Below are 25769 nucleotides of genomic sequence, written 5' to 3' on the forward strand. Positions count from 1 at the left end.
GAGCAAAGATTTGAATCTAGGTCTTCCTGACCTGATAGTTGAATACTTTACTACATATGACCTCCTAATTGATAATTAACTTTTTAAAATCATAGAAATCTTAATTCAAGAGAGATTCTTAGAAGTCAGCTGGCCCTACTTTCTACTTAGTGTCAAAATTAGTTCAGTCTCTTACCAGTATAAGCTAACTTTTGTAAGGTACGTTGTATATTTCATTTTTGGAACAACTCTATTAGAATTTTTTTGCAATAAAATCTAGATCAAAGATTTATTAGTTTCTCCTTATTCTTACCTCTGAAGCTTCAGAGAATAAGTTTAATTCCTCTTCAATGTGACATGCATTCATTTGAGATAAATATAGTACTTACAAAATGCTTTGCAAAGTGTTAAGGTAAGCCATCTGATTATTATTATCAGTCATCATCATTTTAAAAGAAATTTTACGACAACTATAACTTTTGCCATGTTTCCTCCTTCCTCTCACAGTAGGACTTTTTCAGGTAAAAGTATCAGTTTGACTGTTGTTCCTTATGCAATATAATTTTCAGATCTTTTGTTGTCCTGGGTAGTTTATTATCCTCTGGATTCCCTCCAATTTGTCCTTTTAAATTATGACACTTTAGGCTGAATACTACTACTCTGTTACATTTCATGTAATTAATGCTGAACACTTCATTAATGGGAGGGCAGAGGTCGGGATACTTTTTGCTTTGAGGCTGCTATTTCACACTAGTGTTTGGAATCTAAAGTCAACTGAAGTTCACATGAAAGTTTTCATAAGAACATTTTTTAAGCCAAAACACTGTAATTCTGCATTTGTTTCATTTTTTTTTTTAAATCACCTCCTATTCCTTCTCTTCTTTCTTTTGTTAACTTGTTAATAAAAATGTTTAATGGGAGATGAGCAAGGCTAGAACTTTGTGGCTCAAGAAGAGACTTATCTCCAAATTCTTTTACTTTATGCAGTGATACCCTAACATTGAGATTTCTAAAATTTGAATTATAATACCCAAAACTAAATTACTAGTGGATTTATGCTGATATATTTTAAGAGCTATAAGCACAGAACTCCATGTCTCACTGGCCTCAGAGCTAAGAGTGAGCACCTATCTTCAAAGTTATTTAATTTCTGAACCTTAATTTCTTCATAAGTAACATAGTAATAACAATATTTCAGTTATTGTGGGGCTCAAAGGAGATAATATATTTAAATGTGGTTTGCAAAGTTTAAAGCCAAAATAAATGTCAGTTACTATAATTATTGTTTATTGTTTTATTCTTTGCCTCATTTTCACTGTAGTTTAGGTATAAACAGTTTACTATTGTTGTTGTTGTCAGTTCTAATATTTTTGATTCTCTTAGAAATGATCAAGGACAAGTTGCTACCCCACAATTATTCTTTTATACTTAATGTTTGTGTACTCTTGTACAGATGGATAAAATGATTCCCTCTTGTAATTGAATAAGTATGAGAGGAAGTCATTTATTATCATTATTATTATTATTATGCATGTATTTTATAAATAATTGATGATGGAGCACTCTGCAGAAAGCAACTCAAACTGATAGAATTTAGGAACTAACATTTCTTAAAAATAGGCAGCTTGGTTCAATGGAAAGAACCCCAGCACCGCAGTCACGAGACCTATTAGATTCTGCTTCCTTCTGAGTTATTAATTTTCTAACCTTGTGCAAGTTGATTAATCTATCAGCCTTTAGTTGTCTCATCTGTAAAGTAAGACATTTGGAATAAGATCTCGTGTTCACTTATATTTCTGTTCACACAGGTTTCATGGAGAAGGGTAACATTAAGGAACCCCCTTAAAGGGTAGTGAAGGCTAGAGCAAGATGTTTGAGGATGAGTGTGGGTCAAAGAAATAATTTATGCTAGAAAATGGTATGAGAAGACAGGAATAAGAGAATGCCACAAATAGGGCAGAGGGAATACTTGGCAGTTTGTACCAGAATTGCTATTCATATCTTATTTGAAGAGAATATGTTTAGTCAGGATCTTTATTTTTTCATGCTGAAGTGATAAATTACACAACATATTGTGTATCCTCATTTCCTTTCTTCAAAACAGGTTTTCTTTATCTAGAAACATCCTATGAATGTGTAAATTTTTATTCTGATATCTATCTTTTCTTTTCACATAGGATGATAGCAAACAGGCTCAATTTTTAGCTTTGGCTGTTGTTTACTTCATTTCTGTTCTGATGGTCTCCAAATATCGTGACATACTAGAACCCCAGCGAGAGACTGCACGATCTGGAAGCCAGGCAGGTAGAAACATGAGACAAGAAATAAATTCTCCAACAAGTACAGGTACTTTATTTTCTTTATTTTTCACCATATTTCATCCAACCTTTCAGATATTAAAAATGTATAAAATAGATGTTTCTAGCTGCCTTAAATACTTTTGGAAGTCAGAAGACATAAATATATACATGCATAAATATATATACATGCAAACCTGAATTGAAGAAAGAACATGGAGACATTTACTATTTTCTCATCAGTGCTTTTATTTTAATGTTTGTTATATGTTAATAAGGTTTTTAATTGTCATTACTATTTTTGAATATATAGATCATTTTCATACCTTTTAAGTGTTCTTATAAAAATCTTTACATATGACACAAGAGGGAGAGGCTCCTGCAGAGTTGTGGCAGAATCCAGAGTAGGCCAAGATGTAAACCTCTCAGAACAAACAACATTTTGGGGGAGTAGGAGAGCATTATTTACTTGCTGTGTGTATGTCCATATATTCAGTCTGAATTCAGTATTATGTAAACGCATATATTTAAGTTGATTTGGCCAACAATGAAAATTTTTTGAAAATTCTTAGTACTTCAAACACTGTTCCTCCTCCTGAAGTCTACTCTCTTTCTAGCTTTCTATTTGCATAGTAGGAAGTTCCATTAAAATAAAATGTTACAGTATGGGTTGCCTTTATTGGCCTTGTCTTTAGAAGTTATAAACAGATGTTGGAAACGTTAAAGAGTTGTTTTAATGTTTTCTGATAGCCTGCCCTGAGGGGCATTGACTTTCAGCTGCATTGTTTGTCAGGAGTTTTAGATCAATATTTTTTCTAATGTTAGTTTTCTAATTCAGTGACCATTCCTTATAATGCTGGATTGGCTTGTGGTTTATATTTTCTTTTTTTAAAAAAAAAAGTTATATAACATATAAATGGATTTTAAAAAGTAAATAGAAATCAGTGGTCAAATCTCTGCATGGTGTTCTTCATGAAACATTCATCTCATCTTCTGGAGTGGTGTTCTGTTTTGGAGGTTTTTTTGAGCCATTAATATTTGTACTTTACCTATAATAGCATGTTGATATTTCATCCTTACCTTTAATCATCATCAGCATGACATACCTCATATTGTCTTTTAAGTCTTATACATTAAATAAAATTCTGATGTCTTTCAATTAAAAAAGTGTTAGATTATCATTTGTTTTATAAAGAAATAGTCATTTCATTTCATGTTTAATGTATTCCTCACGCCGAAATGTGAAACTCCCATTATAATGAATCTGCCCTATTCTGATCTGCTTGTATATTTGTCTTTTCTATTCTCTTTATGTTTCTGAAAGTACATTTCTTGATGTTGTTTCCTATCTCTTAATACATAACTTCTTTCTTTCCTTCAGAGATGCATTCTTTGTTGATGGTGTCATATTTGCATGTTGTAATGAGATAGGATTTTTGTCATGGATCCATAAGAGACCAGGCCACAGGCTGTTATAAGCTGGCTCACATTTGATTCATGATTTTCTTCACAGTTGTGGTCATACCATCTATCCCTCATCCAAGTTTGAACCATGGATTCCTTGCCAAGTTAATTCCTGAGCAGAGCTTTGCCCACTCATTTTACAAAGGTAATATTGATATCTCCTGACCCATTTTGGTATTCTTACTTAACAAATTTTAATTCAAAAAAATAATCATTATGTTATATTTTATAAAGAAAAATATGCCTGAGGTTTCATGAAGATCTATAAATCTCTTGACATATAACATCTGTGTCTGAAGAGATTATACAGCTTTTCCATTTGTATTCATTATGGTCCTTTCTATAACATCTACAAAACTAAGAAGTGTGTGTATATAGTAATGTGTATGAGGTAAATTAAAATACATATTTTAAAATTAATATTATTGCTAATAATTTTTGTATTTGTATAAAACTTATAAGCAAAGCACTTTTACATGTCCCATCTCATTTGATTTATCTTGCTTCCTTCAAAATTTTTAAATGTTTGCTAATAATTGTTCATTGTAAGATTTTATAAAGGAGCTTCACAGAGAAAAATGACTAATTATCACAGTTTTAGGTAATATTTTTAGTGAAAGAAAAACACTGACACATGTAAATATTTAAACATAGTATTTTCCTTTTTATGTATTTTTTTTTAATTTTATTTTTATTTATTAGTAAATAATTTTGCTTTCCTACATTAATATTCACAAAATGATCTGCTACAGTAACACATTCACATATATAAGGACATTTTACTGGTTCAGTGCATTAGTTAGAATAACTTTTGGCTCCCCAGAAGAGGTAAATTGCTAACCATTACCAAGGTGCAATGGAGACTTTTCCTTTTCTGCAAATGCTTTACTCAGTCAGGTCAACAGCTAAATTATCCATTTTATTTTGGAAATTCAAAGATAGTATTAGTTTTCAGTCAGTATACAATATTAAGTTTTATGTAGTAATTATTGGTAAAGACTGGCTTATTTTTGTGATGAGAACAGACTGTTTGTCTATTTAATGCAAACATTAAACATTCTTCTATTGTCATTTTGTATAAATCATACATTAAATTGAAATACTGTACTTTTTAACCTAATTCTAACTTAAAATTTTGTAAGATTTTTTTTCCTGTGCTTAATGCACACTATATAGTTTAAAGATTTTGTTTTAGGGGCTTTTTTTTTTTTTTTATCATTTTTCACTGTGACATTACTAAAATATGTAATCTTTTATTAAAACAGTATCAAATCCCAAGCCCTTAAAAATTTAATTGAATTCTTTCTGTTAAGCAGAAATAAAAAAAGTGCATGTGTAAATAAATACAAGGAGTCAGAGAAACATTCTGAGAAAAATATAGACTCACAAAAGGGAAATTCATATGATGGTGTAATTATTGTACTTATATCATAGGTTATACACTTACATATATCTTATATCACTTAGGTTGTGGATATGGCATTGTCCTTTATAATTGTTAAGTTTTTTTCCCATAAAATCAGCCTTTTCTGTACTGGAAACAGATTTTTTTCTTTCATTTTTAAGCTAATTTAACTTTTGAAGTAAAAATGTATAAGTAAAAAAGTAAAAAAAAATTTCCTGTGAGATACTGAAGGTTTTACATTTATTTGTGGTGAATAAAATTTACATATAAAAATTTACTTTAAAATTTTGGAAACATTGATCCATTTGCTAATAGTAGCTACCTGAAAGGGCAGTTAGGTGGCACTGTGGATAGAATGCCCAGCCTGACATCAGGAAAACTCACGGTTTTCTTCCTGAGTTCAAATTCGGCCTCCGACACTTACAAGGTATGTGACCCTGGGTCACTTCACCTTGTTTACCTAAGTTCTTCATCTGTATAATGAGGTAAGAAATGAATGGCAAAGCACTCCAGGATCTTTGCCAACAGAACCCCAAATGGGGTTAGGAAGAGTCAGGAATGACAGAGGAATGATGCAGCAACAAGCAGCAAGCCTGAAATCTAACGAGAAGGAGGGGACAGATGTAGTCTCAGGGCTTAGGGCAGTCTGGATTCCAATCTTCATTGGCCTAATCAGCAACAGCAAGCAAAGCAACATATGAAAAAAAGAAGAAAATCCTCTGTAGTTCAGACTTGGAAGGAACATGAAATCACATTTATTACAACCTGACCTAAATAAAAATCCACTCCATCCCCAATAAGTGATTATCCACCTTCTGCTTGAAGTCACCTCTACTTTTGGACAATTGTCTTTCTAATTAGTCTTTATTTGAATTGAGCAGAAATTTGCTTCTTTGAAACTTCTCCCCATAGTTACTAGTTTTTCCCTCTGTTGCCAAGTAAAATATATACAAAAAATCAATAAAGAGTTCTTCACCTTTCTCCTCTTCAAATAGAATTTTCTTCTCTAAGATCTGTTTCGTTACTTTCACCACCCTAATGCACACCTGGGAGTGTGACACTCCTTTTGTATTCATAAAACATGACATCAAGCACTACTTGAAAAATACGGTCCGAGTGTGACAGCGTATAGCAGGACGTACTAATTTTTCTTTTCTCTCTGGAAAATAGGTTCATATTGATGTAGCCCACAATTGTTGATTATACTTACTGATTCATTTTAAGTTTGCAGTAAAACATATGTTTTTTTCCTGCCTGGACTATTTTTTAGCTGTGTTCCTCTCCCCACTTACACAATTGATTTTTCTATAACTTTATCTCCAATACATTTATTTTTAAATTTTCTATTTAGTGGGAGCTTAATCTTCTTTGAGCACGAATATTTCAGCATACAAAGAAACACACACAAAAAAGCATTATTTGTGATACTTTGACATTCTGTTAAGTCTAGTTTATTTTTTTAAAGGACAGTATAAAATTTAATCTGAGTAGTAACAAAGTTATCCTATTTGTTACTGTAATCCTCTGAAACTTTTTTCATTACATTTTTAATGTTTTATTTGTTTTCTTATTTTCATCACTAATGTTACCATACTATCATTACTGTCTTGAGAGTACTGCTGTACATATTTTTTTTTATTTTCAGTACAAGTTCTTTCCCTTCTGTGTTTGATTCTTTGGGTGTATCTATCTAGTGGTCATATATATGGGTCAGAGGATTTGTATAGTTTAGTTAGTTTGGATATATAGTTCAAAATTGAAGTGTGCCTGTCCTAACCCTTCCAATAATTACCATTTCCATTTTTTAATAATCTTTACCATTTCAATGAGGCTGAAGGGAGGTGGAACCTCAGTGATGTTGTAGTATGCATTTTAATTAGTTCTAGTGAATCAGAGCATTTTTATGTGCTTGTTATTTTCATTTCCTTATTTGAAAATGTCTTGTTTATGCTCTTTAACCCATTTTTCTATAGATGTACAATTCTTGTTTTTCTATGTTTCTGCCACATTTTCTATAAGTTTTGGGTACAGACCTTAGAGAATTTGCTGCAATTTAAAAAAAATCTAACTGCATTGATTTTGCTCGTTCAAGTGTTTTTCTGTTTGGGGTAATCAAAATTAGTCTCCTGTAATCCTCCTTATCACTTGTTTGTTCAAGAACATGTCTTCTATCCAAAGTTATAAAAGTTTTCTTCTTTCTTTCTCCTTAAATTTTTTTTTAACGATATGAGAGTTTATATTTAGGTCCTATATACAATTAAAGCATTTTGTGGTATATGACGTGTCTAAAGCTTAATTTCTGCTCGCCAATTTTTGTTTTCCCAATACTTTTTGCTGTTCTTATCTATGTAGTTGGTGATCTTGAATTTAATCAAATATTGTACTAACTATATTTGATTGCTTCTTGGCTTTATCTACATTCTGTTCTACTGAACTTATTTTCTCCTCTTCATTCACCAATAACAAATAGTTTTGATGATTACTATTTTGTATATGGGTTATCTTGTACTGTAAAGTTCCCTTCATTCCTACTTTTTTTCGTTAGTTCTTTTGAGATTTCTGGTCTTTTGTTTCCTCAGATGAATTTTTCTTTTTTTGTTACTTTTATTTAAACTTATAAAGTAAATATTTGTTAGTGTCATTGGTATCACACTAAATCTGTAAATTAATTTAGATAACTTTAAAAAATTATTATCTGGACGTAGCCCAACTCTGAGCATTCATGTTTCTCAGTCCATTTAAATTTTATTTCTTCAGAAAGTTTTGTAGTTGTAGTCGTATGAGTCCTGAGTGTAGATGGACTCACAAGTATTTTCCCTTTTTGTACTTATTTTGGATAGAATTTATATCAATTCAATTCAATAAACATTAAGCGCCTACTATGTACCAGGTAGTGTGCTAAGTACTGGGGATACAAATACGAAAACAAAAGACAGTTTGCACTAAAAAAAACATACAATCTAATGGGGGAAGACATCACACAAAAGGAAAGCACTGGACATGGGGCTTTATGTTTCATGCAGTGGAAACCAAGTAGAACTCTACTGGTGGAGAATCTAGAGTTGCCTTGAAGATTTTGAGGTTTCAGAACCCTTTATGAAGTAATGCTTTGGAAAGAGTTTACTGCTTTTCCCTCATTGTCATGATCAATAGATAGAGCCAACTGTAAGAGTTTAGAAAGTGTTGAGTATCAATATTGTTCAGTTGTTTCAGTCGTGTTTGACTCTAGATGACCTCATTTGGGATTTTCTTGGCAAAGATAACTTGAATGATTTGCCATTTCCTTCTCCAGCTCATTTTACATATGATAAAACTGAGTCAAACAGGCTTAACTGACTTGCTCAGGGTCTCACAGCTAGTAAATGTCTAGGGTTGAATTTGAACATGAGTCTTCCTTACTCTAGTTCTGGCACTCTGTCCATTTCACTACTTGAACAAAAGTATCAGAAACCGAGTAAGTATGGTGATGAGATTTCAGGTAATTGAAGGGGGAAAGTATGATATTCTGTGAAGTTGAAACCAAGTCTTTTGTGTATATTTTTTCCTCTCGATGCATTTTGTAAGAAAAATACAGAAAAGCTGATTATTTTATGTATTAATTTATATAAATGATAATATACTGAAGTTACTGTTTGAATTAATTTTTAGTTGCATCTCCAGAATTTTGTAACATTGTATCACTTTTTTTTTAGCCAGCCTGATGGACCTCTTGCTTTTCAGGGCTCACCATATTTATGTCAAAAATAGAACAAAAACCTAGTTGACTTTAGCACTACTAAAGCTCAGAAGTCTCATGTTCAACTTCCATGTTCATGAATTCCAAAATTCCTTTTTGTGATTTTAATCTATTTTCTTTTCCTGCACCTTATGACTTCTATTCCACTTCTTCATCCTTCATGATCTCCATTATCTCCACCCCTCAGTTCATTCCTAGGCCACCCCTTGTCCAATGACAATACTCTCTTCCCTTCCTTATTTTTACCCCTTTGCAAAACTAACTCAGGTATACTCTATTCTTCACCGTATATTCTCTTGACTCACTGTCTTAGGTTTACCTTGCTTTGCCAGTTTGCAGCACCCTGGATTATTTTCCCCATCTGCCTGCATTGACCCCATTCTCATCGCTCAATCAGCTAGTTTCTATTGGATGCTTACTATGAAATTAATTTGAAATTATGCTAAGAAAGTTACTAAAATGTATATAGTTCTTGACTCGAGTGTCTCTTTGCTTGGCATATTCAGAATGAGATCAGAGACAGAAGCATAACTCCAAAATACGTGAAAATATAATAGGTTGGAGTCCGTTAGGTGAAGAAAAGGCAGGGACTATCCTCAGTTCTCCCAGATTCCCCTCCAAACAATTTTAAATAATGCCTCAAAATGAATTCTGGAGTGACAAAACCCACAAATGGACACGGTGAAATAATTTTCCAGCCCAAAATAACTTAGAAGGCTGCAGGAAAAGTGCATCACACTGGGGTGGGAGAAGAGTGCATTCCTGCACAGGCACTGCCTCAACAAGCCAGCAGCCAGTCATGGAGTCAAACAAATTGGTAGCAGCTACTTCCAGAACTGAGAACCCACAGATGGTGAGAAAGTCAGGCAACTGGTCAAAAGGAGATTACACAGGCCCTTTTACTGGCAGTGGATGCTGGACTCTGGTGCAGATCCAGGTCACAGTTCTGGGTCTTAGTCCCAGTGCAGTGAGGAGCCTTGGCTCATAGAACTTGCAACTACAGTGGAGTGGGGACCCCAAGTCATAATTCCAGGGCAGAAAAGAATGCTTGTGGCCTCTCACAGACTAGAGCACAAGCCAGAAGAACAGCAACCACACTTCTCTTTAGATCTTACCAACGTGAAAGAACTAAAAATTTACAGACCCTCCCTTTTTTCCTCCCTCCTTCCCCCTAAACTATCTAAGAATAGAGCAACACCAAAAACTGAAAACTTGGAACAGTGCCTGTTTAATCCCAGGAACAGAGCCCAACTTTAACATAAAGTTAAAAGTCAAGAAGTAGACTGGAAAAATGAGCAAATGACAAAACAGAATCTGGCCTTAGAAAGTTATTATGGTGACAAGGAAAATTAAGATATAAACTCAGAAGAAGACAACAAAGTGAAAAATATTACATCCAAAGCATCAAAGAAAAATATGAATTGGTCTTAGGCCATGGAAGAACTTAAAAGCACTTTAAAAACTGAGTAAGAGAGGTAGATGAAAAATTGGCAAGACAAATGATAGTGATGCAGGAAAATCATGAAAAAGGAGTGAACAGCTTGGTAAAGGAGGTACCAAAAAAATACTGAGGAAAATAACATCTCAAAAATCAGAATCATCCAGATGGTAAAAGAGGCACTAAAATCTGCTAAAGAAAAGAACTCCTTAAAAAGTAGAATTAGCCAAATGGAAAAGAAGGTACAAAAAGCTTACTGAAGAAACTAATTTCTTAAAAATGAGAATTAGTCTTATAGAAGCTAATGATTCCATGAGACATTAAGAAATGATAAAAACAAAATCAAAAGAATGAAAAATAGAAAAAAATGTGAAATATTTCATTGGAAATAAAACTGATATAGAAAATAGCTGTAGGAGAGATAATTTAAGAATTGTTGAACTATCTGAAAACCATAATCAAAAAAGAGAGCCTACACATCATATTTAAAGATATTACCAAGGAAAACTGCCCTGATACCCCAGAACCAAGAAAGGAAAATAGAAATGAGAAGTACCTGCCAGTCACCTTCCGAAAGAGATCCTAGTATGAACACTCCTAGGAATATTATAGACAAATTCCATAGCTCCCAGGTCAAGTAGGAAATACTGCAAGCAGCTAGAAAGAAACAGTTCAAGGATCATGTAGCCATAATCAGGCTAACACAAGATTTTGCAACTTCTACTTAAAGGAACAGAGGTCTTGGAATATACTATTCTGGCTGCAAAGGACTGAGGGCTAATATGGTCAAAGAAAAAGGACAGATGTTGGAGGGGATGTGGGGAACCTGGAACACTAGTGTGCTGTTGGTAGAGTTTAGAAATGATCCAACCACTTTGGGGACCAATTTGGAACTATGCCCAAAGAGCAATAAAATAATGCTTACCCTTTAACCCAACAATAGGTCTGTATCTCAGAGACCATAAAAATGAGAAAAGAGCCCACATTTACAAAAATAATTATAGCAACTTTTTTGTGATGATGAAGAATTAATGATGAGATATCCATCAATTGTGGAATGGTTGAATAAGTTATGATATATGGTTGTGATGGAATGACAAGCAGGATGGTTTCAGAAAAACCTAGAAAAACTTACATGAAATGATGAAAAGTGAAATGAGCCAAACCAGAATGTTGTTCATAGCAACAGTAATATTATACAGTGATCAACTATGAATAATTTAGCTATTTTCAGCAATGTAATGATCCACAACTGTTTCAAAGGACTTATGATGAAATATTTTGTCTACCTCTAGAGGAGGAAGTCATGGAGTCAAGTGCAGATAGAAATAAAGTTTTTTCTTAACTTATTTTTCTTTTTATGTGTACATTTTCTTTTGTAACCTGTCTGAAATGGAAATATATTTTGCATGAATGCACATGTATAAACTATATAATATTATTTGACTTCTCAATGATGGAGGAGTGGAAGGAGGGAAAGAGAATTTTGAACTCAAAATTAAAAAAAACTAAATGTTATAATTGTTTTTACATGCATTGGGAAAAAATAAAATAGTAATAGAAAAAAAGAAAATATAATGACCCTTATAACCCTTTTTATAGTAGCAAATTACTGCAAACAAAGCAGATGTCGCTTGATTATGGATGATTAGATAAATCATGGTACATGAATGTAGTAAGAAACAATGAATATGATAACTACAGGGAAGTATAGTAAACATTCTATGAACTGATCCAAAGTAAAGTAATCAGATATAAGCAAAGATACAATGAGTAAAGGCAAAATCACTTACCCAGGAGGTCACCTTCTATTGGATAACATGCAGATCACTCTGTATGCATCATATAAGTAATCCCAGAAGTATGGTGCTTATTAACGCTGCAGGAGGATGGATCAGGAAAGACCTCTTTAAAATTAATTTGTTCTGAGTCTTGACGGAAGCCAAGAAAACCAGAAGGTGAGAAAGGAGAACATTCCAAGTATGGAGGACTGCTATTGAAGAGATTTGAAATTGGTGGGTGTAAGAAATAAAATCTTCAATTTGGAGGTGATAGGAAGCTACTATTATTGAGTAGGGGAGTAGCATAGTCATATCTTACTTTAGGAAGATCACTTTGGTAGGTGAGTGGATGATGGACTGAAGCAGGCAGACAGTTGTAGCAAACATACCATCCAGCAGGCTATTGGAGATAATAGGTGATGTGTGGGGTTAGTGTCATTGAGGAGTAGAGGATGCCTCTGAGGAGGAGCTCAGTTGGTGGAGACAGAAGGGAGATATCATGGTGATGTCTTCAACAATAATAAGGAAGTTAAAAGTGAGGGGTTTAGGGGGAAAGATAATGAGTTCTGTTCTGGACTTGTTGAATTTGTGATGCCTGTTGGACATCTAGTTTCAGATAATCTTTACAAAGAGCTGATAATTGAATTCATGGAAGGTTTTAAGATCACTAAATGAAATAGTATAGAGTGAGAATTGATCCTTAGGGGACACTCATGAACTCATAAAATTTGGGAATGTGTAATCTAGGCAAATTCAGTGTTCGTTTAAAGTCTGTGCTTTTAGAAGCCCAGTTGGTTTTTTAATGGTATTATTTGCCTGGGTCAGTAGGGAGTGGAAATGGAGGAGTAGTAAGACTATCGATTGCAAGTTAAGTATAGGCATTGTCAGAATCTGTTATTAGAAGTGTTGTGAGATTCCTTAAGTTATTCAAGTCTTCTATTTCTTCCTCTGCATCTTCCTCTTTCATCTCTGCTTCTTTTTTCTTCCCTCACTCCATCATTGAATTCATTTAATATTTTATGTTCTGACTATATATTCTGTGCTGCTAGGTATATAAAAATATTTCCTGACTTCAGAGAGTTTGCTTTTCTTGGAAAATACAAAAAGAATTTTTGGCATTAGGGAAACATTACAAACTGTATCAGGAAAAATCTCCTATAGTAATTACCTTTTCTAGTTGAGTGTTAAAGTTGACTCTTGGTGATGGATGGGAGGAGATGCAGCAAATCGGTTAGGCATTATAGCAAGTAGGTCCAGTTGTCTGGAGCATAGATTATGTGAATGAGAATAAATGTCAGGTAATCCTTGGAAAGTTAGGCTATAGCCAGACTAAAGGTCTTTACATAACAAACTAAGGAGTTTGTATTCTATTAAACATAATAAGGAGTTACTGAAGATTATTGACCATTGAGACATTCTCTTAGAAGAATATTTTAGCTGTAGTTTTGATGATAGATTGAAGAGGGGAGAGACTTGAAGGAGGTGTACACTTTTGAGCTTCTTGTCATAATCTGGGCAAGAGGTAATGAAGGCAATGGAAGTGGTTCCTCAGAGAGGAATGAAGGAAGATTAGAGGGATTTTGTGGAGTAAGATCTGGCCATTGATTGGAGATGGAGGTATAGAAGATCTTGCAAGTGAGCAGAGAGTCAGAATGATTCTGAATTTGCAAACCTTAGTGAGGGGAAGGATAGTAGAATATTCAAGCAGAAATTGGGCATTGTTGAGGAGAGTTGGGTTTAGGGATACATGGGTTCTACTTTGAACTTTTTGAATTTACATGTGATCTAATTAAATACCTTCCTATTTGTAGAGATTTTATGATTTCTATTGTTGACAGTGAAAGAAAGGGTTTCCAAACATCTATTGGGTTCGGAGCCCTGTGATAGGTTCTGTGAGAGAGGCAAAGACTATACTCCTCTGCTGTAGGAAATAGGTTTGATAAGATACTCAGGATTCTGTGGGGGGCTCTTCCAATCAGTCAGTGACTTCCTGAGGGCCTCCTGTTTTTCCCATTCCTTTGCTTTCTTCTCATGTAAATCTTTCCCTTCTCTTTATCCTTCCCTATAACAGCAGAGAAACTTCCTGCTCTGGAAGGACTACTTTCATATATTAACATCACCATCTAGTGGCCTTTTATAATACTGTCAGTGAATCTAACAATATTGTCAACAGCTATTTAATTATTAACTGCCTACTACGTGCCGGTACTGCTGGTGTTATGGGAGATACAAAGAAACTAAGAATATTCCTTGTCCTAAAAGAACTTAAAGTCTATCCATTAAATGATATCCATACATTCATACAACTTTTGGCCCAGAAGACATACCTCCCGCAGGTGCTCTGGATCTGCACTGACAAGGCCCCACCCTGAAGGAAGAGGCAGCCTTTTCAACTCTCTCTGGTTCAATTTCTGTGCTCTGGAATAACTCAAGAGAAATTTCTAAAACAAATTTTAGGTTTGATTTGTATCTGTGGTCTCTCCCTAAAATGAGAAGTATGATCTCTTATTAAAAAGGTGCTCATTGTTTTGTTGTATCAGGTTTATTTTTCCACAACTAAAAATAGTTAAAACACAGAAAGCTCGTTAAGCATGCATGCATTTACAATATAAAACATAAAACAGTAACCCATTATAAGCATCATGTATTCTATTTCCTAAAGGTAAGGACTTTTTCCTATTGCTAAAATAGATATTTCACTTCTACCTTGGATCAGTATTGTCTAGCCAACTTCCAAGGTCTAGTTCTCCTAGCCACACATAACTTGGCTTTCTTAATACTTTCAGTTGTAGCATCTCCTAAGGATAGTGGAACTTCTCCTTTGAGAAATTGTGCCAGTATGGGAATCACTTCTCTTTGGTTGACTTGTACCATACTCAGAAACTCTTAAAATAATGAGATAACTATTAGGCCTAGAAATGTCCATTTTTTTTCATTAGTGATTGTTGCTGTTACACAGGGAAGACAGGAAAAAGCAGAGACACTCAAGGACTCAGGCTTAATTAAGCAGCAGCACATTTTGCATGTCGCTTGCTTGTAGCATCTTGTTTCTTTCTGGGTAGGAGTTTAGAGAAATTCTGAACACACATAGAGACTTGAGTAACAAAGTTAGAAGGGCGAGTGGAAGGAGGAGAGACAGACACAGAGTGACAGAGAGGCATGGGGCTAAGGGAGAAGGGCTGTTTCTTCCATTTTATCTTAAAGGCCATCAAATGGGTTTTTTTACTCTGTGGCTCATCACCTTCAACATAATTCCTCATTGCCTCACCCCCACCCTGCTTTCCACTAGTGACCAGTCAGGATTAGATTGTTCATCTCTGCAAAGATCAAGTCATTAAGCAAACTTCAGGTGACATGGCAAGCTCTGACAGCCTAGCATTTGCTTCCAAATAAATTATATAGATAGTAATTACTACACAAAGTAAAAGTAGAGAGCTCATTTCAAGAAAAGATTTTCGTGTAAAATAATTAGAGAAGAAATAAGTAACCTAGATCTTCAGAAAGGATTGGAATTTAGCTGGGTTAAGGAGAAGACTCAAAGGGCATTATTCCAAGTGAATGAACTGATTGTAATATGGAAGTGGGGAAATTGTGTTACATATTTGGGCCAGTAGAAGACATCATTTTGTCTGGATCAGTGTGTTTTCTCAAGGTGAATATTAGAGATGAGGTTGGGACCAGAATATAAAGGACCTTGTACAGGTGGAGGATTTTGGTTTTTACCATGGAGATAATGGGAAAATGGGAAATCATGAAAGATTTTGGGGTAGGAAAGATACATTTCTTTCAAATAATCCATAAATATTCATTAAGCAATGATTATGAAAATGACCATATGCTTGGCATTGGGTATACAAAAAAAAAAATAAAAAATGAAATAGTTCCTTTCCTCAAGCAGCTTATGTCCTGTCTGCAGTTCTGCAATTCAGATAGGGCAGACAGGAGATAGAACATGGCAGTAGCTCAAAAGAAATGTGAGATGCGCAAATTTAGACATCTCCACTCCAAATATTCATATGGACTATATATGCCCTACCTAGCTCATACTTGTCTGATAAACCACAGTTGGACACACTGTATCACAACATAGTGATATTATTTTGGTCCTCTTCAAGAATGAAGGACAGTGACCATATGTTTAATCAGTGGAAATAATAGGTATACATATATGTCTATACAAAATAAGTATAAGGTAATTTGGAGGAGAGACACCTAACTAGGGGGATAAGGAAAGGTCTCATGTAAAAAGTATCACTTGAGCTGAGCTTTGAAGGAATCTGGGGAGTTTAAGAGGCAGAGATGAAAAAAAGAGTACATACCAGACATGGGAGACATTCTTTGAAAGGACAAAGGGTCATTAAGACAAGTGTTGTTTGTGGAATTAGTCTGGCAGTTAAATGCATTATGGATTATCTGTAGTTAGACTGAACAGTTAAGAAACTGTTTACCATAAGGTGACAAAGGTTTAATCTAGGGTGAAAGTAGTGGGAATGGAGAAGAAAATTACAAAATAAAAAATTTCATAGTATTTTTGATTTGTTAGAAGTGGAGGTCAGGGAAAAAGATTTAATGATGGTTCTAAGACTTTGAAGCTAAGATACTAACAGAAATAAGGAAATGAGAGAGAAATAATTTCAGGGTAAAGTTTAGTTTTAGATATTTTTTAGTATCTTTAGGGTATTTAAAGCTATATTGCTTCTTATACCTTGGTACTTCTACTATGGACCCAAAGAAATGAAGTTCTAGGAGAGAAGTTCCCTATCTTTGCTACAAATTATAATAATGTACCTAAAAAGTAATGAACATGCAGTGTATCTATCATGCAGTGCATTTTTATTTGTTTAAGTAAATCCCCAGTGGAGAAAGTAGCCACAATGATCAGATCACGGCAGACTGAAACACCTCTGTACCTTCTTAATTCTTGTTCCTTTCTTTCTATAATGAGACATCCATATAAAAAGAGATTGACATTACTCCTTTATTAAATAGAAAATGACAGATAGAATCAATAAAGTTGAAGTACTCAGAGGAGAAAAAGGAGAATGTAGGTTGTAAAAAGAGATTTAAACTACAGCAATTTTAAAGTAGAAGAATAAAGAAAGCAGTCTTAGGCTGGAGGAAGCTCTTTCTCATTTAACCTTTACCTCCTTTTTTCACCAGTCACTATAATTCTGAATAACGTTTCTGTTAGTTGTTTTGGGAGATTTATATTTATTTCAAAGACCTGTTTTTTGTTCTGCTAATTCAGAGGGTTGTATATGTTTGTAGAGGCTCATTTTTTCATAATATAAAATTAGCAGCCATTTGTGAAGAATACTATATATGAACTAAAAATAATGAAGATCTTTCAGTAAATATTTGAAGTCTTTCATGTAAAAAGATAGTGCTTATTTCTTATCATTAGGAAATGGATTTTTAGAGTTTTGGTTTGTTTTTAATATTGTGATTTGGTGTGCTCTGCCAGGTTTGCTTGGTCTGTAGAGGGCAGAATCAGATTAGGGAATAATGTGTAGTCTTATTCGATTGTTTTTCTTTTTTTAAAGGGAGTAATGAGAAACCTATAAAAATAAGTTTGATTCAGATTATGAAGCACCTTGAATGCCAGACTAAGGATTTTTAAAAATATTTGGTACCTAGTGGAAGGTGGGTTACTGTTTTTATGTAGAGGAATGATATCATTAGATTTGCCCATTAGGAAGATGTGAAAGATCTATTGGAAAGGTGGAGGTAGGGATGGAGAAGGGGTGCGGGGAGAGACAGGAGAAGGACTGAAATCAGCCAGAATCTGTAATATTCCAGTCTCCACTTGTTAAACAAGTACTTTTGTCTTTTTAAGACTAGCTTAGTTCGTACAAAGATCAAATCTACAACCTGGTTCTCTTTAGTACCCTTTGCAAGTATAGTAGGAAAGGATTTTGTGGTCAGAATTGGGAACTCACTTTTGTGAATGCTCTTTTGAAAATTAAACCAAAAAGATCCCCTGTAACAAAACAAAATAAGCTAATGTGATATTGGGTGTATACATGAAGACAACATGTGAAGACTAAGAAATAATGCACTAATGTTCAGCTGAGTGCACATATAGCATAAATAACAAATCTTCTAGAAACAATCTCCTTTTAATAAAGCAAAATGGAAAGACTTGAAGCAAATGCTGGTTTGCTCAGTAACTATATCAGTGTGACTCAGTATATGGCAGCAATTATGATTAAAGTCTAAGCCTCTTTGAGGGGCCATTTCTTTGGTCTGGCAAGAGAAAGATAGCACAATTAGAGGTCACCTGATTCTATTCTTCGTTAAAGGGCGTGGTCCTGCTTGGCTCACTGACTTGTGTGTCATCTGCATAATTGGGCTGGGGACCATCTCAAAAAGGGACCTTTCCAATATTAAGAAGACTAGCTAGCTAGCTTTAGACTTTCTTTACTTAGCTGAATGGAAGGCAGGGAATATATCCTATCAGATGTCTCTTTTTTAAAAAAAAAGTAATATCTTATTTTTTCTCAGTTGCATGTAAAAACAGTTTTTAACATTTTTTTTTAATTTTGAGTTTCAAATTTTCGCCCTCCCTGATAGATAGTAAATAACTTGATATAGGTTATACATGTGCAATCATGCAATATGTATTTCCATATTAGTCACGTTGTGAAAGAAAAACCGAACCACCACCCTTCCCAAAATGAAAAAAATAAAGTGAAAAAAGAGTGTGCTTTAATTTTCATTTAGGTTCCATCACTGTTTTCTCTGGAAGGATATAGCATTTTTCATCATGAGTTCTTTGGAATTATCCTAGATCATTGTACTACTGAGAATAGCTCAATCATTCGTAGTTGATCATCATACATTATTGCTGATGCTGTTTTCAGTGTTCTCCTGGTCCTTCTCACTTGAGTGGAGCATTTAAACCCACATTTTTCTGAAAGCATTCTGCTCATCATTTCTTGTAGCACAGTGGTATTCCATCACAGTCATAAACCACAACTTGTTCAGCCATTCATTCCTTAATTGATGGGCATCAAATGTATCTGACATAAAATGCCATTTGTTTGTATTCTACAGTTTTAGTCACTGTACTTTTTAATTTTATTTAAATTGTGCAAAAGATACTGAAGGAAGCCACAGGACAATTTGATTATTTTCAGAGGCCAAAGCCTTTGTAGTATGTACATCCTTAGGGAAAGAAGGCCTTATTAGAGGCTTAAGGTATATAATTTATGACGTTGATTTTGTCACTGTATCATTCCCTTCAGCATTTACACTACCCTGCCTGCTTGCTTCCATAGCCACAGATAGACAAGACAGTTAATGATCACTTCAAAATATAACATACAAAATACAACCCAACCACTGGATATCAGCATGCTCTGAATGGACTACACAACAAACTACAGAGAACTTAACCAGGAAGGAAACACAGGAACTTTATGGACATAGTGACTGTGTCAATTCCTTAGTTCACTGTGTTGGAGACTTCTTTTTCATTTCACATTTGTATGGCACCGTAAATTGTTGTTCTTCCTTCTCTCTCTTCCTCCTCATTTTTATAACGGAGGAATCTGAGGCAGACATTAAATGACTTATTCAGGTTCACACAATTAGTCAGTGTTTGAGGTTGAATTCGAATGTGGGTCTTCCTGACTCCAGTTTGACACACTATCCACTGTACCACCTGACTTCTTCTAAACCTTCATCACCTTTATCTGGAGCTATGCTCACCCTTGATCTTAACCTAATCCTTCACCCTGGATCAAGCCCCACCATCTTCCTGCTCTTCTCTTATTTCTAAGCAATAGAATTTGGCAGAACGAATTCATGAAAAATGTGCCATGTTCACTACAAACTTAAAACAGTCTTACATCATTGGGCCTTCACTAGTGCTTCCTATCTCTTATTGGCAGTTAGGTGGCAGTAGGCGCAGAACTAGCCTGATTTTTACTGAATCAGCACTTAACTGGCAATGTGATCTTGGACAAATCACTTAATTTTTCTCAGCCTACATTTTCTCATTTGTGAAGTGGACATAATAGCACCTCTCTCATAGCATTGTTGTGAGGATTAACTGAGATTACATGTAAACTTATATTCAAACTTCAAAGTAACATAATTATCTCCATCTACGTCTTACCTTCCCCACTCTACCATACCTGTTACACTTCTCTCCCTCAGATTACTTACCCCACGGATGGGGAACGTGTGGCCCTTTAGGTCCTCAAATGTGGCCCTTTGCCTGAATCCAAACTTCGCAGAACAAATCCCCTTAACAAAATGATTTCTTCTGCAAAACTGGGATTCAGTCAGAAAGAAGGTCACACCCAGTGATGTAGAAGACCTCATGTAGCCTTCAGGCTGTAGGTTCCCCATCACTAACTTAGCACTACACTTTATTGAAAAAAAAATTAGAGTTACTTCATCTTTCTTTTTGTAAAAGGCTAAATCTTTCCTTTTCTTTTCCCATTCATTTCTTCTTATCTCCATTCCAATGATGAGGTGCCCCACTTTCTTGTCAAACCTGACCCCTGTTAGCAAGATGTAGTGGAAAGGTTACTAGATTTGGAGGTGGAAATCCTTGGTTCTAGTTCCTGTTCTCTGATTTGCAAAAGCTATGGTCATAAGCAAATCTTTTTACCTCTCTGAACCTGTTTCCTCATTTATTAAATGGATATGCTTCTTACTGTCCTCTTCCCTTGTCCTCCCTTTTCTTTTCCTTCTTAAACTTTGCCATGTAAATATCAGTGGTTTTCATCATCCCCTGGTGTACCTTGTAAGCCATTGCACCATAATTCTCATCTCTTTCTAATATCTGATTTCTTATTTTTTTTTTAAATTTAATTTTTAACATTCATTTTCATAAAATTTTGGGTTACAAATTTTCTCCCCTTTTGTCCCCTCCCCCCCCAAACACCAAGCATTCTAATTGCCCCTATGACCAATCTGCTCTCTCTTCTATCATCCCTCTCTGCCCTTGTCTCCATCTTCTCTTTTGTCCTGTAGGGCCAGATAGCTTTCTATACCCCTTTACGTGTATTTCTTATTTCCTAGTGGCAAGAACATTACTCAACAGTTGATCCTAACACTTTTAGTTCCAACTTCTTCACCTCCCTCCCTCTCCACCCCTTCCCTTTGGAAGGCAAGCAATTCAATATAGGCCAAATCTGTGTAGTTTTGCAGATGACTTCCATAATAGTTGTGTTGTATAGGACTAACTATATTTCCCTCCATCCTATCCTGTCCCCCATTATTTCTATTCTCTTTTGATCCTATCCCTCCCCATGAGTGTTGACCTCGAATTGCACTCTCCTCCCCATCCCCTCCCTTCTATCATCCCCCCCACCCTGCTTATCCCCTTATCCCCCACTTTCCTGTATTGTGAGATAGGTTTTCCTACCAAAATGAGTGTGCATTTTATTCTTTCCTTTAGTGGAATGTGATGAGAGTAGACTTCATGTTTTTCTCTCACCTCCCCTCTTTATCCCTCCACTAATGAGTCTTTTGCTTGCCTCTTTTATGAGAGATAATTTGCCCCATTCAATTTCTCCCTTTCTCTCTCACTGCTTGATTTCATTTTTTTTTTAAGATATGATCCCATCCTCTTCAGTTCACTCTGTGCACTCTGTCTCTGTGTATGTGTGCGTGTGTGCATGTGTGTGTGTGTAATCCCACCCAGTACCCAGATACTGAAATGTTTGAAGAGTTACAAATATTGTCTTTCCATGTAGGAATGTAAACAGTTCAGCTTTAGTAAGTCCCTTATGACTTCTCTTTGCTGTTCACCTTTTCATGGTTCTCTTCATTCTTGTGTTTGGAAGTCAAATTTTCTTTTCAGCTCTGGTCTTTTCATCAAGAATGCTTGAAAATCCTCTATTTCATTGGAAGACCAATTTTTCCCCTGAAGTATTATACTCAGTTTTGCTGGGTAGGTGATTCTTGGTTTTAGTCCTAGTTCCTTTGACTTCTGGAATATCCTATTCCATGCCCTTCGATCCCTTAATGTAGAAGCTGCTAGATCTTGTGTTATCCTGATTGTATTTCCACAATACTTGAATTGTTTCTTTCTAGCTGCTTGCAATATTTTCTCCTTGACCTGGGAACTCTGGAATTTGGCCACAATGTTCCTAGGAGTTTCTCTTTTTGGATCTCTTTCAGGCGGTGTTCTGTGGATTCCTTGAATATTTATTTTGCCCTCTGGTTCTAGAATCTCAGGGCAGTTTTCCTTGATAATTTCATGAAAGATGATGTCTAGGCTCTTCTTTTGATCATGGCTTTCAGGTAGTCCCATAATTTTTAAATTGTCTCTCCTGGATCTATTTTCCAGGTCAGTTGTTTTTCCAATGAGATATTTCACATTATCTTCCATTTTTCCATTCTTCTGGCTTTGTTCTGTGATTTCTTGCTTTCTCATAAAATCTTTAGCCTCCATCTGTGCCATTCTAATTTTGAAAGAACTATTTTCTTCAGTGAGCTTTTGAATCTCCTTTTCCATTTGGCTAATTCTGCTTTTGAAAGCATTCTTCTCTTCATTGGCTTTTTGAACCTCATTTGCCAATTGAGTTAGGCTAGTTTTCAAGGTGTTATTTTCTTCAACATTTTTTTGGGTCTCCTTTAGCAGGGAACTGATTTGCTCTTCATGCTTTGACTTCATGTCTCTCATTTCTCTTCCCAGCTTTTCCTCTACCTCTCTAACTTGATTTTCAAAATTCTTTTTGAGCTCTTCCATGGCCTGAGCCCATTGGGTGGGCTGGGACACAGAAGCCTTGATTTCTGTGTCTTTGCCTGATGGTAAGCATTGTTCTTCCTCATCAGAAAGGAAGGGAGGAAATGCCTGTTCACCACGAAAGTAACCTTCTATAGTCTTATTTCTTTTCCCTTTTCTGGGCATTTTCCCAGCCAGTGACTTGACCTCTGAATATTCTCCTCACACCCACCTCGCCTCCTGATCCTCCCAGCCAGTGTTTGGGGTCTGAGATTCAAATGCTGCTTCCAGCCTCAGGGCTTTTGGCAGGGGCAGGGCTGCTATTCAGTGTGAGATTAAGTTCAGATGCTCAGGTTGGGGCAGGGCCGCCTCTCAGGCTCAGTTCCCTCAGGGAGTTTATGCACAGACCTTCAACAATGGATCCAGGCTCCTGCCTGCTTGGGGAGCCCCTGTCTGCCGCCGCCCCTCAGCTTCTGTCTCCCGAGGGGGCCCGAGCCGTGGGGGCACCCCACTCCCCCCTCGACCCACCAAAGAGACTCTCTTACCGACCCCTGTCACCTGTGGGTGGAGGGACTTGTGCGGCCGTTGGAGATCCCGTTTCTGAAGCTCGCTCGGATCTGTTCCTCTTGGTGCTGCGGCCGCAGCAGGGCTGTACTCAGCTCCCAGTCCTGGCACCCAGTCCGCAGCGCGAAGGAACCCCCGCGAGAGGTTTGCAGGTCTCTCTGGAACAGAAATCTCCCTCGCTCCAATGTTCTGTGGCCTCTGGGTGCAGAATTCACCATGAGTTACTTCTTTGTAGTTGTTGTATGGGTTGTGGGTTCGGAGCTATGTGTATGTGCGTCTTTCTACTCCGCCATCTTGGCTCCACCCCCCCCAATATCTGATTTCTAATAGCTCCCTTTCCTGTTTACAAACATGATCAAACCTCTTTTTTCTTTTAAAAAAAAGCCACCACTTTCTCCTAACCCTGTTACTTCCTCAAACTGTCATCCTTTCTTTCTCTTACTTAAAGAGTAGTACATGCTCACTGCCTCTTTTTCCTCACCATTTTTTCAACCTTCTCTAGTCTGCCTTCTCTTCCTGAGAATAATATATTTGAATGAAATTAGTGTCTCTTAGGTAACCAGTGATTTCTTAAATCCCAAATCCATTGACTCATTTTTAAACTTAACATTCTGATTTTATTTGTCTTGTTATACCCTGTTAACTACTACCTCATTGATAACTCTCCACGCTTGGATTCTGTGACTTTACTTTTTTCTGGTTATTTCTTTGTCTCTTTCACTGCAACTCAGTCAATCCCCTTTGGACTGGTTATCCTTCCTCTTTTTATATGTGGAAGTCCTCTAATATTCTTTTTTTTCTCCCTCTATATTCTTTCCCTTGGTTGCCTTTTTCACTACTGTAATTGTAATTATTACCTGTATGTAAATGATTTTCAAATCATACCTGTATCTTCAGCCTTTCCTCAGAAGCTAGTCTCACATCCCCATTGGTCTGCTGGATGTCTCAACCTAAGTGTGCTACCCAAATCTCAAACTCAGTTACCACCTATAATCTGCCCAGTCTTCTAACTGCCCTATTTCTATTCATGATAATACCATTTTAGTCAGCATGACTTTGGATCTTTAGAATCATCCCTGTCAACTTCCTCTTCCTTATTCCTTAAGCAATTAGTTGCCTAGTCCCATTCAGTCTTTGACAATACCTCTTACATCTGTCACTCTCTTTTCATTTTCCTTGCCTCCTTACCTTACCCATATAGCAGCCTTATAACTGGTCTCCTTATTTCCAGTCTTTTTTTTGCCAATCCATCTTTTATTTTACTCTTAAAGATATCTTACTAATTTTAGGTCTAATCAGTTCTCTACAAAAATTTAAGAACTCCCTACCACTTCCCCCTCAAAAAACAGCAAGTGTAAGTGACTGTTGTCTATTTTGCCTATTGCTTTTCATTATAGCCATTGCTTTCTGTAATCTGACTCTAGTTTGCTTTTCCAATATACTCCATATACTTACTTTTTCCTGATGTCATTCTGCCTTTTACTGCCTCTTTTCATGCTGTTTCATGTGAACGAGAATGGTTTTCCATCTCTTTCCTTTGGCAGTTGGAAAAAAAAATCTTCCTTTGAGTCCCTACTTGAAAACATTTTCTGTAGAGTATTCCTTGATCTCTCCCATTTTGAAATAACCCTTCTGTCCTTGATTTTCTTATGATACTCTGAATAATGTATGTACTTATTCACCATCTCATTAATATTAGAGCTGTTTGTTTCTCTTACTCCTTATTAGGTTTCAGCTACATGACATCAGGGACAAATTTTATTTTTTTGTATTTTCATAATCTCAAATCCAACACTGATCTTTCACATAATAGATCTTTAATACAATATTTGTTGAATTGAGTTGAATCTCCATTTGTCAAAATCCTGGAAATCCTTCAAAATATCTTTCAGTTTCTACCTCCTTCAAGTAAACAATCTTACCTGAGCCTCTCAGACCAGAAATAATCTGTCCTGTGATATTAATTTGTGTGTCTCCAAGAAACTTTCAAAATCTTTATTATACTCTAGAATTTTATTTAAAAGTTTAGATGTTAAGCTCCTTGAAAGTAAAAACTGCAATTAATTTTTGTAGTACTCATAGTAGTAAACATATTGACTAGTGATTGTTTTCTGCAGTTAGCAGCCCTCATATTAATGGGAATGTAAGGTGAACTGGGGCTGGGAAGGCTTTTAAGCCACAAAAATAATTGGAATGCTATTTCTATTAAAATACAAGTTCACATTAATATTTCAACAAATTGCATTCCATCGTGTTAGAATAAAAAATTTTTTAAAATTGTACATAATGAAGACTATGTAGGTTTGGTAATTCTGTAGCTGAGGTGTCTTGAGTAGTCACTGTCTAGGTGCTAAGGAAAATTACTTTAAAATTTTTTCCCTGGATATGTATATCATTTTTTGTCATGTGTCTTTTTGA

General features: G+C 35.5%; 1 protein-coding gene across 6 annotated transcripts in view; it reads left to right on the plus strand.

Moving 5' to 3' along the window:
* NBEA (neurobeachin) overlaps positions 1–25769 on the plus strand; it is a 783989-nt gene that overhangs the window by 247306 nt on the left and 510914 nt on the right. For all 6 annotated transcript variants that reach the window (XM_072611897.1, XM_072611896.1, XM_072611899.1 and 3 more), the window contains 2 exons: positions 2157–2325; positions 3790–3885. In XM_072611897.1, coding sequence (XP_072467998.1) covers positions 2157–2325; positions 3790–3885 — 265 coding nt within the window. The remainder of the gene's footprint in view (positions 1–2156; positions 2326–3789; positions 3886–25769) is intronic.

This window comes from Notamacropus eugenii, chromosome 5 (assembly GCF_028372415.1).
Source record: "Notamacropus eugenii isolate mMacEug1 chromosome 5, mMacEug1.pri_v2, whole genome shotgun sequence".
Lineage (NCBI taxonomy): Eukaryota > Metazoa > Chordata > Mammalia > Diprotodontia > Macropodidae > Notamacropus > Notamacropus eugenii.